Source organism: Oncorhynchus clarkii, chromosome 1 (assembly GCF_045791955.1).
Source record: "Oncorhynchus clarkii lewisi isolate Uvic-CL-2024 chromosome 1, UVic_Ocla_1.0, whole genome shotgun sequence".
Classification (NCBI taxonomy): Eukaryota; Metazoa; Chordata; class Actinopteri; order Salmoniformes; family Salmonidae; genus Oncorhynchus; species Oncorhynchus clarkii.
The window spans coordinates 58128093-58146194 of NC_092147.1; the positions used below are offsets into that span (position 1 = coordinate 58128093).

General features: G+C 42.3%; 1 protein-coding gene across 4 annotated transcripts in view; it reads left to right on the forward strand.

Moving 5' to 3' along the window:
• The first annotated feature begins 425 nt into the window (after positions 1–425).
• The window catches only part of LOC139409548 (excision repair cross-complementation group 6), a 50101-nt gene continuing 32424 nt past the window's right edge, over positions 426–18102 (forward strand). For 3 of the 4 annotated variants that reach the window (XM_071154862.1, XM_071154890.1, XM_071154881.1), the window contains exons 1-8: positions 442–775; positions 1416–1633; positions 3783–4011; positions 4188–4308; positions 4539–4653; positions 8964–9133; positions 9209–9316; positions 9480–9925. In XM_071154862.1, the coding sequence (XP_071010963.1) occupies positions 1426–1633; positions 3783–4011; positions 4188–4308; positions 4539–4653; positions 8964–9133; positions 9209–9316; positions 9480–9925 (1397 nt within the window). In that variant the 5' untranslated portion in view covers positions 442–775; positions 1416–1425. Of the gene's footprint in view, positions 776–1415; positions 1634–3782; positions 4012–4187; positions 4309–4538; positions 4654–8963; positions 9134–9208; positions 9317–9479; positions 9926–18102 lie in introns of all 4 variants that reach the window. The other variant, XM_071154870.1, reaches the window with a different exon arrangement.

The window sequence follows — 18102 nt, forward strand, 5'->3', positions numbered from 1 at the left end:
TCAACCGAGGGACAGTGAAATGCTACCTGTTAAAAAGGTGGACTTTGTAGTATTTATTGCAATGGTCATAAACTGTACAGCACAAGTGGAGAAGAAGTCTAAGAAAATTGGAGTCACTGTGAATGCTGCTGAACGTTTTTAGTGTCTTCATGATTTCACTGCTGAGGTGGTGCAAGAAATCCTGTCGGTGAATGTACCGTCATCACAGGCCCCTGAGCCTGTTTAGGGATGTATTTTGGAGTGGAATGTTATTGAAGAAGTGTGATGGGTTTTCTTAGTTGATGTGCTTTATTTTGTATGATGTCCTTTACCCTTTTCCCGAAATGTTTTTTTTTGTGTTTCTTATACAATACAGCGTCCAGCTGGTGGCGGTAGTGCACAATTACAATTGGATGCCAACCGTCGTTAAACACCTATCAAAGAAGAAGAAGAAGAAACGCTGTTTCCACGACGCATAGTAAGTAGGTGGTGGGATGTGTAATCGCCAATATACCATAGAAAATAAGTGTAGGTGGTGGTAATGCCACATTTATTGGATGCCAACCGCCGTTAAACTTCATCGAAGAAGAAGGAAAAAAAAATGTCTTACAATTTTATTTTAAACCTATCTACACGGTTAACCTTATGCCTAACTCGAAATTAAGACTAAAAAGCACATTTTTGTTTTCATACGTTTGTATAAAAAAGTATACGATATAGCCCATTTTGACTTTGTGGCTGTGCTATCTAGTGGAAAGCATCACAATAGGAGTTATGTTATGTAACATGGCGATTTGTAAGTATCATAGCTAGGCTAAAGACATTAACATTACTTGTTGTATCTCGATGTAATTGTAATGCAAGTGGTGAAATGGGCGAACTTTGAGACGTTATATCAGCCTCGTTTCATTGATCGAGACTAGACTATTTTCTGTCAACAATGCATTTGCTCTCGACAACGTTCCTTACACAACTATCTAGCTAATTAGCTAGCTACTAGCTCGGGAATGTAACTAGTTAGTAAGGTTGCAACTTGTAGTTTCTAAATAAAACAAGAGTGAACTACTAACGTTATTGATACTAGCTAGCAAACGTTACATAGCTAACTAACGTTAGTTAGCCAACTCTGCTAACGTTCAAATTATGAGTTTGTAATCTAGCTAACGTTAGCTATTGGACCTAATCTAGTAGAATAACTACAGCAGCTAGAGAGAGCTAAATTGATCATTTTCAAATCAAGTCATGACATATTCTATTTAGTTATCTAGCTGTTGGTAAGTGTGTAGTTTAGTGCTGAAATAGTCTCCGAACTGGATAGCCATAGCTACAGATCAAAGAGCTATGTGTAATTTTGCAATCTGTTGACATCTCTTTCCCCGTGTGTATCTGTATTTGCACTGCAGTTGAATCAGATGGTTTTACCTTTCTGTCTCAAGATGCAACAGGATGCCAGTAGAAGATACTGAGAACCAGGTTCCTCTTATCCTCTCCAACCCGGCTAGTGCTGCTCTCACCCCGGGAGGAATGGAGGAGGATGGGGCCAACAGAGGAACTGCTGGATGCTCAATCTCCATCACTGGGACCAGCCAGGGGGACACTGAGCAGCCTGCAATGGCCTGCCCAGATAGCACTGGATCTGGGGAGGGCAGCAGTGGTAAGAAGACGGATAGTCTGGATTCACAAACTCAAATGTTCCAGTGAAGTGCTTACTTACAAGCCCTTAATTACCAACAATGCCGTTTTAAGAAAAATAAGTGTTAAGTAAAAAAGAAAAATGATAAGTGAAAAATATCAAATAAAGAACAGCAGTAAAATACCAGTAGCAAGGCTATATACAGGGTGTACCAATACAGAGACAATGTGCGGAGGCATAGGTTAGTCGAGGTAATTGAGGTAATATGTACATGTAGGTAGAGTTAAAGTGACTGCATAGATAATAACAGAGTAGTAGCAGTGTAAAAGGGGGGTACAAATAGTCTGGGTAGCCATTTGATCAGCTGTTCAGAGTCTTATGGCTTGAAGGGATAAGCTGTTAAGAAGCCTTTTGGACCTAGACTTGGCGCTCCAGTACCGCTTGCCGTGTGGTAGCAGAGAGAACAGACTAGGGTGGCTGGAGTCTTTGACAATTTTAGGGCCTTCCTCTGACACCTGTCCGGTATAGAGGTCCTGGATGGCAGGAAGCTTTTCCCCAGTGATGTACTGGGCCATACGCACTACCCTCTAGTGCCTTGTGGTCGGAGGCAGAGCAGTTGCCATACCAAGCAGTGATGCTCTTGATGGTGCAGCTATATAACTTTTTGAGGATCTGTGGACCCATGCCAAATCTTTTCAGTCTCCTGAGGGGGAATAAGCATTATCGTGCCCTCTTCACGACTGTCTTGGTGTGTTTGGACCATGAGTTTGTTGGTGATGTGGACACCAATGAACTTGAAGCTCTCAACCTGCTCCACCTATAGCCTCGTCGACTAGAATGGGGGCGTGCTTGGTCTTCCTTTTCCTGTAGTCCACAATCATCTCTTTTGTCTTGATCACATTGAGGGAGAGGTTGTTATCCTGGCACCACACGACCATGTCTCTGACCTCCCTATATGTTGTCTCATCGTTGTCTGTGATCAGGCCTACCACTGTTGTGTCATCGGCAAACTTAATGATGGTGTTGGAGTCGTACCTGGCCATGCAGTCATGAGTGAACAGGGAGTACATGAGGGGACTGAGCATGCACCCCTGAGGGGCCACTGTGCTGAGGATCAGTGTGGCAGATGTGTTGTAACCTACCCTTACCACCTGGGGCTGCCCATCAGGAAGTCCAGGATCCAGTTGCAGAGGGAGGTGTTTAGTCCCAGGGTCGTTAGCTTAATGAGTTTTGAGGGCACTATGGTGTTGAATGTTGAGCTGCAGTCAATGAATAGCATTCTCACATAGGTGTTCCTTTTTTCCAGGTGGGAAAGTGCAGTGTGCAGTGCAATGGAGATTGCATCATCTGTGGATCTGTTGGGGTGGTATGCAAATTGAAGTTACGTTAGTCTTCTTGGGCACATGGACTATGGTGGTCTGCTTGAAACATGTTGGTATTACACACTCCGTCAGGGTCAATTTGAAAAGGTCAGTGAAGACGCTTGCCAGATGGTCAGCGCATGCTCGGAGTACACGTCCTGATAATCTGTCTGGCCTTGTGAATGTTGACCTGTTTAAAGGTCTTACTCACGTCGGCTACGGAGAGCATGATCAAACAGTCTTCCGGAACAGCTGATGCTCTAATGCGTGCTTCAGTGTTGCTTTTCTCGAAGCGAGCATAGAAGTGATTTAGCTCGTCTGGTAGGCTCGTGTCACTGGGCAGCTCGCCGCTGTGCTTCCCTTTGTAGTCTGTGAAACATAAGATATTACAGTTTTTAATGGCCCGTTAGTAGGATATGCGTGATCGTAGCTCGTCTATGTTGTTATCCAAGTAAGTTGGCTAATAGGACTGATGGTAGAGACAGATTACACACTCGTCTGTCGGATCCTTATAAGGCACCCCGACCTACGTCCCCGATATCTGTCTCTTTCTCATGCGAATTACGGGGATTTGGGCCTTGTCTGAAGTAAATCCTTCACGTCCGACTCGCTAGCACGAGGTGAGTAATCGTTGTCCTGACATCTAGAAGCTATTTTCGGTTATTAGAGACGGTGGCAGAAACATGTACAAAAAAGTTATAAATAACAATTGGTTAGGAGAACGTGTGGAGACCTACGGTGCCATTATATCATTACTCCTCTGTTGTTCTTAGTGACAGTGACTGTGTGTGTCTGTACTCCGTTCTTAGCCATTAAGAAGTCTGGAGCCCTGCTACACATTGACCGCCAGCTTATCCAGGCTGTGAGTGCCAGCTCCGGGGCTGCAGAGCTACAGGGTCTGGGTGTCGCTGTGTACGACCAGGATGTGTTGGAGCAGGGGGTCTTGCAGCAGGTGGACCAGGCCATACACGAAGCCAGCCAGGCTGCAGCCAAGGCCGAGGCGGAGAAGGAGTACCAGTCTGTACTAGACGATGTCAGGTATGGCCTTTGGCTAGGCTGGGTGACAATTAATCTAGCTAAGTCTAAGGGTTAGACCTGGGTTGGTAGAGCAGTAGAGTACAGAAGAGGTGCTGGGGTATAATTGTAGTTGGAGCAGGTATCGGTCAGGCTGCACATGTGTCAGTTCTGTACTAATGTATGTGTGTGTGTTCCAGGTCATGTATGGCAGCTCTGAAGCATATTAATAAGATAATAGAGCAGCTGACTCCCTATGCTACTTCCAGTAAAGACATTAACAGGAAGATTGAGTCTGTCAGACGGCAGAAAGAGAACAAGGTGAGGAAAACTGCTGTAAGGAATGCGGCTGTGCTATGCAAGCCGTGATCCACTGTTCTTCAATGGATTAGCTCTTGTTAAGTTTACTAGTGTCCGCTTGTTGCAGATCCTCTTGTGGACAGCACATTCTGTCTCCTGATTTGATGCTCCTCCTGCCCTTTATAAGTGATGATGGGGCTGGTTATGATGATGATGATGAGGATATTCAAGATGAAGATGTCTCTCTGCAGGAGAAGCAATTGAAGAAGATCAGAGCAAAGCAGAGGAGACTACAGGCCATCCTGGGGGGAGAAGACACACTGAAGATAGAGGCTGAGCTACTGCTGGAGGACGATGTGGACGAAGGTGAGTTACTTCTCACTAGAGGGATCTGGATTGCCCTGTCCCATTCTTTGCACATTTGCTGTACTCTATGGTCTCTAAATTATTTTAAGAATGTGAAATGTTAGAATAATAGTAGAGAGAATGATTTATTTCAGCTTTTATTTCTTTCATCACATTCCCAGTGGGTCAGGAGTTTACATGCACTCAATTAGTATTTGGTAGCATTGCCTTTAAATTGTTTATCTTGGGTCAAACGTTTCGGGTAGACTTCCACAAGCTTCCCACAATAAGTTGGGTGAATTTTGGCCCATTCCTCCTGACAGAGCTGGTGTAACTGAGTCAGGTTTGTAGGCCTCCTTTCTCTCACTCGCTTTTTTAGCTCTGCCCACACATTTTCTATAGGATTGAGGTTAGGGCTTTGTGATGCCCACTCCGGTACCTTGACTTTGTAGTCCTTAAGCCATTTTACCACAACTTTGGAAGTATGCTTGAGGTCATGGTCCATTTGGAAGACCCATTTGCGGCCAAGCTTTAACTTCCTGACTGATATCTTGAGATGTTGCTTCAATATATCCACATAATTTTCCTCCCACATGATGCCATCTATTTTGTGAATTGCACCAGTCCCTTCTGCAGCAAAGCACCCCCACAACATGATGCTGCCACCCCCGTGCTTCACGGTTGGGATGTTGTCCTTCGGCTTGCAAGCCTCCCCCTTTTTCCTCCAAACATAACAATGGTCATTATGGTTAAACAGTTCTAGTTTTGTTTCATCAGACCAGAGGACATTCCTCCAAAAAGTACAATCTTTGTCCCCATGTGCAGTTGCAAACCGTAGTCTGGCTTTTTTATGGTGGTTTTGGAGCTGTGGCTTCTTCCTTGCTGAGCGGCCTTTCAGGTTATGTCAATATAGGACTCGTTTTACTGTGGATATAGATACTTTTGTACTTGTTTCCTCCAGCATCTTCACAAGGTCCTTTGCTGTTGTTCTGGGATTGATTTGCACTTTTCGCACCAAAATACATTCACCACTAGGAGACAGAACATGTCTCCTTCCTGAGCGGTATGACTGCTGCGTGGTCCCATGGTGTTTATACTTGCGTCCTATTGTTTGTACAGATGAAGGTGGTACCTTCAGGCATTTGGAAATTGCTCCCAAGGATGAACCAGACTTGTGGAGCCACATTTTTTTTTCTGAGGTCTTGGCTGCTTTCTTTTGATTTTCCCATGATGTCGAGCAACGAGGCACTGAGTTGGAAGGTAGGATGTATTTCAAGGTCTATCAGAAGCGTCTAAAGCTATGACACAATTTTCTGGATTTTTCCCAAGCTGTTTAAAGGCACAGTCAATTTAGTGTATGTAAACTTCTGACTCACTAACAGACTTGCCAAAACTATAGTTTGTTAACAAGAAATGTTTGAAGTGGTTGAAAAACGAGTTTTAATGACTCCATCCTAAGTGTATGTAAACTTCCAACTTCAACTGTATGTGTATATATATTATTACCACAAGTTTGGACACCTACTCATTCATGGGTTTAAACATCAAAACTATGAAATAAAACATATGGAATCATGTAACCAAAAAGTGTTCAATAAATCTTCAAATTAGCAACCCTTTGCCTTGTAGACACACTCTTGGCATACTCTCAACCGTTCTCTCAACAAGCTTCAGCTGGAATTATTTTCCAACAGTCTTGAAGGAGTTCCCACATATGCTGAGCACTTGTTGGTTGCTTTTCCGTCACTCTGCGGTCCAACTCATCCCAAACCATCTCAATTTGGTTGAGGGCGGGTGATTGTGGAGGCCAGGTCATCTGATGCAGCACTCCATCACTCTCCTTCTTGGTCAAATAGCCCTTACAAAGCCTGGAGGTGTGTTGGGTCATTGTCCTGTTGAAAAACAAATGATAGTCCCACTAAGCGCAAACCAGATGGGATGGCGTATCACTGCAGAATGCTGTGGTATCCATGCTGGTTAAGTGTACCTTGAATTCTAAATAAATCAGACAGTGTCACCAACAAAGCACCCCCACACCATCACACCACCTCCTCCATGCTTCACCGTTGGAACCACATGTGGAGGTCATCCATTCACCAACTCTGCGTCTCACAAAGACATGGCGGTTGGAACCAAAAATCGCAAATTTGGACTACAGATGAAAGGACAAATTTCCACCGGTCTAATGTCCAATGCTTGTGTTTCTTGGCCCAAGCAAGTGTCTTCTTCTTATTGGTGTCCTTTAGTAGTGGTTTCTTTGCAGCAATTTGACAATGAGTCGAGTGGCGCAGTGTTCTAAGACACTGCTTCAGTGCAAGACGCGTCACTGCAGGACCTGGTTTGAATCCAGGCTGCGTCACATCCGGCCGTGATTGGGAGTCCCATAGGGCGGTGCACAATTGGTCCAGCATCGTTCGGCTTTCGCCGGCTGTCATTGTAAATACAAATTTGTTCTAAGCTGACTTGCCTAGTTAAATGAAATAAATAAATTTATGGCCTGATTCACGCAATCTCCTCTGAACAATTGCTGTTGAGATGTTTGTTACTTGAACTCTGTGAAGCATTTTTTGGGGCTGCAATTTCTGAGGCTGGTAACTATTGAACTTATCCTCTGCAGCAGAGGTAACTCTGGGTCTTCCTTTCCTGTGGCGGTCCTCATGAGAGCCAGTTTCATCATAGCGCTTGATGATGGTTTTTGCGACTGCATTTGAAGAAATTTTCTAAGTTATTGACATTTTCTGGATTTACTGACCTTCATGTCTTAAAGTAATGATGGACTGTCGTTTCTCTTTGCTTATTTGAGCTGTTCTTGCCATAATGCCAAGAATGTGCAAAGCTGTCATCAAGGCAAAGGGTGGCTACTTTAAAGAATCTCATGTAAAATACATTTTGATTTGTTTACCACTTTTTGGTTACTACATGATTCCATGTGTTATTTCATTGTTTCCCACAATTTAGAAAAAAAATAAAAATAAAGAAAAACCCTTGAATGAGTAGGTGTGTCCAAACGTTTGACTGCTAATCTATATATGGTGCATTTGGAACGTTTTCAGACCGCTTCACTTTTCTCACATTTTATTATGTTATAGCCTTGTTCTAAAATGTATAAAATTAAGCCATAAAGTCGAAGGAATTGTCCGTTGAGCTCCGAGACAGGATTATGTCGAGGCACAGATCTGGGGAAGGGTACCAAAAAATGTCAGCAGCTTTTGAAGGTCCCCAAGAACACAGTGGCCACCATCATTCTTAAATGGAAGAAGTTTGGAACCACCAAGACTCTTCCTAGTGCTGGCCGCCCGGCCAAACTGAGCAATTGGGGGAGAAGGGCCTTGGTCAGGGAGGTGACCAAGAACCCGTTGGTCACTCTGACAGAGCTCCGGAGTTCCTCTGTAGAGATGGGAGAACCTTCCAGAAGGACAACCATCTCTGTAGCACTCCACCATTCAGGCCTTTATGGTTGAGTGGCCAGACGAAAGCCAGTTCTCAGTAAAAGGCATATTACAGCCCGCTTGGAGTTTGCCAAAAGACACCTAAAGGACTCTCAGCCATGAGAAACATGGGACTGGGAGAATAGTCAGGATCGAGGGACAGTTTAGCAGAGCAAAGTACAAGGAGATCCTTGATGAAAACCTGCTCCAGAGAGTTCAGGACCTCAGACTGGGGCAACGGTTCACCTTCCAACATGACAATGACTCCAAACACACAACCAAGACAAAGCAGGATGGCTGATAGTCCTTGAGTGGTCCAGCCAGAGTCCGGACTTGAACCCGATCGAACATCTCTGGAGAGACCTGAAAATCCCTGTGCAGTGACGCTCCCCATCCAACCTGACAGAGCTTAAGAGGATCTGCAGAGAAGAATGGGAGAAAGACCAAAATACACAGTTCATTCAGAAAGTATTCAAACCCCTTGACTTTTTTTCACATTTGTTTCATTACTGCTTTATTCTAAAATGGATTAAATTGTTATTTTCCCTCCCTGTGTAATGATCATGCTGTTTAATCAGCTTGTTGATATGCCACACCTTTTAGGTGGATGGATTATCTTGGCAATGGAGAAATGCTCACTAACAGGGATATAAACAAATTTGTGCACAACATTTGAGAGAAATGTTTCTGGGATCTTTTTTATTTCAGCTCATGAAACATGGGACCATTTATATTTTTGTTCAGTGTATATATAATGGTGTGTATAGACAGTATATGAATAGAAAATGTGTGTACAGCAGTAGTTATAATAGGACGAGCCATGACTACAATACAGTATATACATATAATGTGGGTAAAACAGTATGTAAACATTTAAATATTGAACCTGTTTTGTTCTAACAGAGCCCGGCCCATCTACTCTGGGCAGTATGCTGATGCCGGCACAGGAGACGGAGTGGGAGGAGCTAATCCGGACGGGCCACATGACACCGTTTGGAACGAGGGTCCCTCAGAAGGAGGAGAAGAAGGAACCACGCAAGTTCATGCTGTCTGAAAACTCTGGCTTCGACGCTGTAGGTGGATCATTTTTTTCATTGATTGGTTGATCGGTTGATAGGTTGATTGATTGTTTTATTGTTATTGTTCAGTACCTGGCGGACCAAGCTAAGATGGCGGTGGACAGGAAGAGACCTGCACCCCTAAAGCAGAAGAAGAAGACTGCTGTGGGCAAGGAAGGGAAAAAGACTAAAGAAGCGGTGGGTGATTTTGTGTGTGTGTGTGTGGAGATTTAGGTACCATTAATTCCTGAATCTGTGACTCTATGGCTACTTATGTTGAAAAGCATTATATCTTAATGCATTTCATGATGATTATTATTATTATTATTACTATGCTTATCATCATTCATACCATTACTAGGCTCTCCCCTCCTACTCTGTGGATAAGAAGCTCCAGAAGCGAATGCGTAAGCTGCAGAGGACCGCTCTGAAGGCCCACTCTAAGGCCCCGGCTAAGAGGGTCACGTCGATCCCCAAGCCCAGGACGAAGCTTCAAGCTGGGGGAGATGAGATGGACAGCGAGGGGTCTGAGTACCTCCCCAGTGATGAACTGATGGACCCTGAGAGAGAAGAGTGGGAGGACCGAGATGAGGGCTGGGGAGAGGAGGATGAGGTTGACTACTATGAGTTAAAGCCCTACAGGAAGAAGAGTGAAGAAAAAGGGGGGGGGAAGAAGGGGAAAAGGAGAGAGCGTGACGAGGAGTATTACCCCGACAGCTCAGAGGAAGACAAGGGTACAGGGAAAAAGGGAAAAGAGAAGATGAAGAAAGACGACGGAGATGTGGAGTTCTACAAACAGAGGATACGGTAAAAACACACCTTCTACCTGTAAATTTACCTCATTTATCCAGGCTGCCAACACCAACTTTAGAACATTCCTATGAAAACGCATTCAAACATAGATGAGCAGGGCAGGGCAGTTTGTCCCATCTAAGTAACATAGGTTGTAGTGGAAAAACTGATGGTAAAGGTGTAGCTTAATCACTAGTAGGTTAGTCCTTACCTCTTAATTGCCCCCCCCCCCCCCCCCCCCCGTGTCATAGGTTAAATTAAATCAATTTAATTGAATTTCAAAGTAAATTCAAACTACAGGACTAACCTACCAGTGACTAGCTACACCTTTAACATCAGTGTTATTGTAATGTAGGCCTAATTGGGATTGGGGTTGGGAGGGATGTTTTTGGAGAGACACGAGTATAATCTTTGAGCTTTTCAAATCAAAGCGGTGCGGTTTTATCAGTTAGGCTGTATGAATATGTTGAAAAGTAAGTCTAAATGAACGAGCTAAGCCTTTATTGTGTTGCCATACTTATTTAATTAGAATTTGACTTTAATATTGTAAATAAGCACAAATTGCAGTCTGTAGTTATCTAGTCATGAACGGTGTGAAACGATTATATCGGATATCGAGATATTTGGAGTAGCATGTTGTAGAAGAAGTCTCCCCAAATATCCCCCAACCCTACTGCACACATTTAATATTAAGACGCTGCTAATAAGATGACATATTTATAGACACTAACTAAATGGTGTTGGCATGTGTCCTTTCTCTGCACTACAAGCTACACAGTTGGAATGATAATTCAACATCACTGCTCTGGGTACTGATGGTAGGGGGGGGGTCATTCCCTGTCATTTCAGCAAGCCATGACACCCAACCTCTCAGATTGTTCTGAAATAGTTTCTGTAGTTATAAACAAATAAGATTAGCATTCCTGAAAATATTATTTTGTTGAAATGTAATTTGATCTCTTTGAAGTAAATGCATTGCACCCAAATTGTCCATTTAAACTTAGAATATTCATATAATCTTCAATAAATGGTACTGAACATTCGATTTGGACCATAATTATTCATAACAATGAGTAAGCAGGGTTCTGCTCTAACGTTTTCCAACTGGTGGCACTGGTGTTACCAACTTTTTCAGTTGGTGGCACCAGCACATGGTTTGATAATGACTTGGCCTGTGTCCCATAATGTGCCTGCATTCCATACAGAACTGGGCTAATAATGACTAGCCGTCTTTTTAAATTGCCCTTGAGTTCTTACGTTGATTTGGATAGATTTACTGTAACGGCATAGAAAATAGTGTTAAAATAAAGTGCAAAATGTATTTATTTCAGATTTCTAAGTGCCATGTGTTCATTTCTGCAAAATCCTCTAGAGGGCAGAATTAGGGGGAAAATGCAGGTTTTTGCTCTCAAAACACAATTGAATGTTCTAAATCCACAATAATGCTTAAACCACACCAGGGGACCATTGTTTAGGTCTGGGGAAAATCTAAGAAAAAAAAAAAAAAACATTTTTTAAATGGTGTAGTTACCCTTCGGTTAAGGTGTGCACCAGCCAGACAGTTGTGTTTGGCTAGCAGTGTTTCTGTAGTTCGCTTGTGATGGAGTTTTCAAAACAAATGGCCACTCGATTGATTCAAATGATCATGATTCTGCCAGTAGGGCATAGGATACTTTTCTAGTTCTTCTGCTGATGTGTGTGCGTCTGGGAGCGATACTCTATCTATTCTACCATGTTCCTTTCGGCAGGGTTAATACTTGCCTGGCCCCCAAACAAAACTCTTTATCTTTACCCCCCCTTTATCTTTCAGTTGCGGGCTGATCAAGTAGCCTATGCATGGTTCATACAGACATTGGCAAGTCAAATTCAAGGACTTTAAAGGACTTTTTCAAGCACTTCATTGTAATCTCCTATTGAATTGTTGTAATGGCCTATAATAGGCCCAAAATGTATATTAAAAAAAAAAAAAATTGCATAATAATTTTAATAGGCCTACCCGCCGCATTGACATTCGCACTATTTTTACGTTCTAAAATATGTTGAAATAATGATGGCATTGTCTGACTAAATCGACTGCATGCTCCCGACACACACACTAATGAAGTCTGTCCAGGTGGTAGCTAGTCAGTCTCGCCATTTGAGATGTTGAGGGAATACTGTATCATGTGTTAAAACGAAAAGCTATTAAAAACCAGATTCCCTTTGTAATGGAACGCATTGTATGGAAAACCAAGTTGAAGGCAACATTAAATGTTGTCTTGCTTATAATAACCGCATATGGTTTTTACCGCAACAGACTAGGGCAAACACCCTTCATTTGAGACGGCGGGAAACAAACGGAAGTGCCAATATCTCTCATAAAATCTGATAGAAATTAAATTGCAGAATAATTATATTGGAGCAGTAAAACTTCTAAATTGGATACCATAACTTAAATTACTTCAAGGACCAAAGAGCCTAGAGGCAATGTTGGATTTTCAAGATAGGCTATTCCATGATGACTGAATTGCGCATTGCAAATATTCTAACGAGACTGAACTTTTTAAATTCCTGATTTGCATACACATTCTCGCCTTGGCATTTACTGGTAGATATCAGAACTTGGAACGTCTTTCCTACCCCTACCGCTCTCGGTTTTCGCTCCACGCAACAACCAACTGCCCGACCAGAATATCTATAGGCTATATGAGTGCAGCGAGCATGTGATAAGTACTCGATATAACGAACTTTCTAGGCACAAACTGTGTTCAACATCGAGTCCTGACACACACTGCCATAGGCAGTCCCGTGCTGTTGTTGGTTTATTTTTGGTAAATTGCACATTACTGTTTAAATAAATCATGATGATTAAAAAAGTAAATTGTGAACCAAAAACTAACCAGATTATCAATGTTTGTCGCATTGCCAAGTCAAACTGGTCTCAGTATCGAAACCTGGTAAGACATTAGGAATCCAATAAAATGGTCAAAAGCTATCCACGGACCCCAACCACACCTATCCCACCCCAATAACCAGTATCAGTTTTCTATGTTTAACAAGTATATTGAACAAAGATATAAACGCAACATGCAACAATTTCAAAGATTTTACTGAGTTACAGTTCATATAAGGAAATTAGTCAATTGAAATAAATGCATTAGGCCCTAATCTATGGATTTCACATGACTGAGAATATAAATATGCATCTGTTGGTCACAGATACCTTTTTTTAAATAAATAAAAAGTAGGGATGAGGATCAGAAAACACACCAGATACTGACTGGACCACCATTTGCCTCATCCAGCGTGACACATCTCCTTCACATATAGTTCATCAGGCTGTTGATTGTGGCCTGTGGAATGGTGTCCCACTTCTCTTCAATGGCTGTGCGACGTTTGTGGATATTGACAGTAACTGGAACACACTGTTGTACACGTCGATCCAGAGCATCCCAAACATGCTCAATGTCTGGTGAGTATGCAGGCCATGGAAGAACTGGGACATTTTCACCTTCAGGAATTGTGTACAGATCCTTGTATCTCTGTGCATTCAAATTGCCATCGATAAAAAGCAATCGTGTTTGTTGTTCGTAGCTTATGCCTGCCCATACCATAACCCCACCGCCACCATGGGGCACTCTGTTCACAACATTGACATCCGCAAACCGCTCGCCGACACGATTCCATACACTTGGTCTGTGGTTGTGTGGCCAGTTGGACGTACTGCCAAATTCTCTAAAACAACGTTGGGAGAGAAATGAATATTACGTTCTCTGGCAACAGCTCTGGTGGACATTCTTGTAGTCAGCATGCCAATTGCACGCGCCCTCAACTTTAGTCATCTGTGGTGTTGTGTGACATAACTGCGCATTTTAGGGTGGCCTTTTATTGTCACTAGCACATGTGTAATGACCATGCTGTTTAATCAGCTTCTTGATATGCCACCGCAGTCAGGTGGATGGATTATCTCGACAAAGGAGAAATGCTCATCAACAAGGATGTAAACAAATCTGTGCTCAACATTTTTGAGAAATAAGCTTTCTGTGCGTATTGAACATTGTTGGGATCTGTTATTTCAGATCATGAAACATGGGACCAACACTTTACGTGTTGTTTGTATTTTTGTTCAGTGTGGTTTAAAGATGTGGTTTGCAGTATTGCTTCTTCATCCCTTGTGATGTATTTCCTGTGAATCTGGTTGTTATTTCCCCCCGCATTTAGAGAAATTAGCCATTGAAGTCACTTGCATTATTTACCATAATTTAGTGTTTAAGTACCAGGTTTTTCCCACTAGATGCCGCTTTTCCTGCTGCTGCCAGCACACCTTTTTATACATTTTTCTGGTCTCTTGTGTTTATTAAATGGATCGCAACATTTTCTTTGCAACTTTGGGTAGAAAACCAATAGCTTTTGCTCATGATGAAAATAAATTGTGTGGTCGAGCCAGTCCTCTATGAAAGCAATTCAGTTTGTCCTTTTCTGAGCAACCTATTGCTTCAACCCAACTCTCCTTAAATAGTTCAAATGGCAGTTCATATGAAGGCTTTTTCTACAAGCCCAAACCTTTGATGGAGAAATGGGCTAGTGTCTCTAAAATGTTGTGAGTCCTAATAAAAGAATACAATTATAAACCATTGCATGGCAGTTGTATGTTTTTCAATACAATTATTAGAAAACATCTCTATATGTTGTGTGATTTAGTGACATTTACCTTTACACCCAGCCAAATACAATTACCCTTGCAGAAAACTATACAGTGTATACAGTGTTTGGGACTTTAACTCTTTGAAGATCATTAGATAACATAACATTGAAACCATTAGAACTGCTGTTGGTCTAACTAATCCATACCTTTTTTTTAAGAGAAGGACAAACTGAATTGCTTTCATAGAGGACTGGGTTGAATTGTGAGGATGACAGCACAATTTATTTTCACCATCAGCAAAATATATATATATTTTTTTACTTAAAGTTGCTAAGAAAATGTTATATCCATTTAATAAACACAGGAGACCAGCAAAATGGGTAAAAGTATCAGGAACAGCAGCATCTAGTGGGAGAAACTTTGTACTTTCACACTAATTTCTGGTAAATAATGGAAACACTGTTTTCCATTCGTGCCGGCTGCGGCTAATCAACCGGTTACTTACTCGTTTTCAACCGGCTACCTTTTCCACTTAATATTAACTAGGCTATTTAGAGAGAGCCGGTGAGAGAGCCGCTCATTTGGCTCCCTAATTTGCATAGGCTACTGGTAGGACTACCTTTTTGCAATTATCTGCAGATAAATTATGAAAATATTCGATGACGACAGTGAATCATCACTGCAGCAATAAGTAGTGGAGAGACTCATTCTGGTCCATGATAATTAGGGCCCTCACAGAATACAGGCATTAAAAAGGAATAAAACAAAAACGTCTTTTTTTTTTTTTACCTTAGTTAGGGCTGGGCGGTATACCGGTATTGATGCACGGACAGGTTTGTGTTTTTTACTTTACCTCCTATACCGGTATTTGAATTTTTGGTTTGTTAAATGTGATAGGCAGTGTGTAACGTCAATTTTTTTACAGTTTACTTCGCTACTTGGGTCATCTCTATGCCGCTTTCCACTCAGACCTAGCCACGCCCCCTGTCACTCAAGGAGCGCATTTGATGTTCCTCAACCACGAGACCAGTGATGGGCATTCCAGCTCTGTTCAGTGAGCTGGCTCAGCTCACCAAAAAGTGCCGGCTCTTTTGGCTCCCAAACGGCTCTTTAAAAAAAAAAAAATTGTTTTGTATTTTTTCAAGTCAAACAGTTTGCTATGATTTTAAAACAATTCTAATTATATTATTAAATGAAATCAAACTCTACCTTAACCACATACAATCTGAACAGCATAATAATAGAATATTGCACCATATCAAAGAAAAATAAACAAGGTGCAAAACTGCAGCATCCCACTTTAAACATTAAACTGGTCCCTCTTTTCTGTCTTCTTTATTGCCATGTTATAACCAGAAGCACACAACAATGCTGATCATATTTTGCTTTTGAGAGATTTGCATTCAGAAATGCAAGCTGCCTCACTTTCTTCTCTCAGTAATTATTTGTCCCGTTTTCGAGAAGACCCTCTGAGGGAACGGATGTGGCCACTATGCAGAGTCACCCTGTCATGATTTTAGTAAGCCTTGGGTAGACAGAGGCCTTGTTCTTCCACCAGCTCAGAGGATCTGCAGATCTTTGGAGGAGTGGCTCCTCCAAATAGTATCGTACCTCCATTATGGCATCTGTTGAGGGATTCCTTCGTGCTGCATCCCCAGTTGCTCTCTCGTCAAACCGCATCCAAACAGCAGACGTTTGTGGCACTACTGCTGGTGCTTCTGCTCCATCTGATCCCTCTTCTTCCTGTTGCCCTGGTTGTGATTCGCTGCAGACCCTTACACAGGAGTATACTTTTTTAGGCTGTCACATAGCTGACAAGAGAGAACAGTAACTTATTAGTTCAGGTTCATGTTTTGTCCACTGATACTACATTATCATCTAATGCTCATATACATATATAATACAGGGTTAAATAATGATGTAGTAATAACTGCTTACTGTACCTCTCTCCACTGATCTCCACAGTGACCTGCTCAAAGGGTTCCAGGACTCTGCACACCTCCACCACCTCCCAGTCCTTTTGAGTCAGAGCATCAACAGGTGCAATGGCAATGGCCAGGGTATAGATGATGGCATATACCTTTTCAACATATACCATGTTGAATTCCACCTTGTAGTGCAGTCTTGTTTAGGCCTCAACTCAGGCGTCCCCATCTGGCATTTTTCAGCACCTACTGTGCTCCTGTGGAAGCATTCCACAGCTGCTTTCACTTTGTCCACAGTAGGCTTCATCACCTTCAGAGAATCTCTTACAATCAGGCTGATTGGTTATGTTAACTGCATTGTCGCTAACACAACAGACCACTTTTCCATCTACTTGTCGTTCTCTGGCCACTCTCAACAGTTCCTCTGCCAAGTTCTCTGAGGTGTGTCTGTCGCTGAACTCAAAGCAGTCCAGAAGACAGCTAGACATCGAAAAATCTTCAATGAAGTGACATGTAACCGACATGTAAGAAGTGGTTACCCTTGATGTCCAGCAGTCAGTAGTAAGGCAAACTGCAGTAGATATTTGGACTCTTTCCCGCACTGAAGCCTGTGTGCTCTCGTACAGTTGTGGAATAAGTGATTTTGAAAGGGTTTCCTGCTTGGAATTGTGTACATCTGACTATTGCTATAATTTCTAAAACCTCTGTCCTCCACGATCAAAAATGGCTGCTAATCGGTGTCAATCATTTTAGCCAGTGCAATATCAATTTGGCCTTGTTTTGCCTCAGACATAGACTTTGGTATAAACTGGTCCATAGAAGACTGCGTTGCTGTGGGTCGCGGAGTAGGCCTACTTGACTGAGTGGATACATCTCCACGTGTGGAGGTGCTGGCTCCACCACTATCACTAGCAGGCCCGCTAGTTTCTCAAAGCTCCTCTACAGCTAGCTTCACAGTTGGGTGCACAGTTCACATATGCCGGTGTAGGTTGTGCGTAGAACCGGCTTTATATGAGATCTTGTTTTGGCAAATTCTACACTGTGCTCTAACATTGTCTACATTAATGAAATGCACCCAAATGCTACTTTGCTTCCAACTCATTTTACAGCTGTTTTCACAGCTGTCCTTCCTCTCCTCAGCTGCTAAGTGTGTGACTGTGAGTGAGTTGGCTCGGCCCTCCCTCACGCATATTTGGTTCATTGGTTGACACTGCGTGTCTGATTGACAGGAACAACAGGTGAGGCTGTTAGTCTGAGCAGACAGTCAGAACAAGACATTCAGAACGAATGTGTGTGCGCTTGAGTATTTAGGCCTATATTATTTTCTTTTTTTTTATTTTCTTTTTTTTCGTTCTTTGAATTAGTTATTTCTATTCATTTAAATCTTTTAATTATTCATATCTTTATTTTTTTTATAAGTAGATTCGGCTCTTCTGATATACAAGCCGGCTCTTAGAGCCGACTCGTTTTCAAAAGACCCATCACTACACGAGACACTTGCGTTCAGTCTGCGTGGTCAGTGCAGCATATGCAACACTGTTGATGACAACGATGCAGTTGTCACTTTGCTTCTTAATATAAATCTACTAGCATTCTATAATTGCACTGTTAGCTTGTTTCTTACATCTGCAAACAGCTAGTTT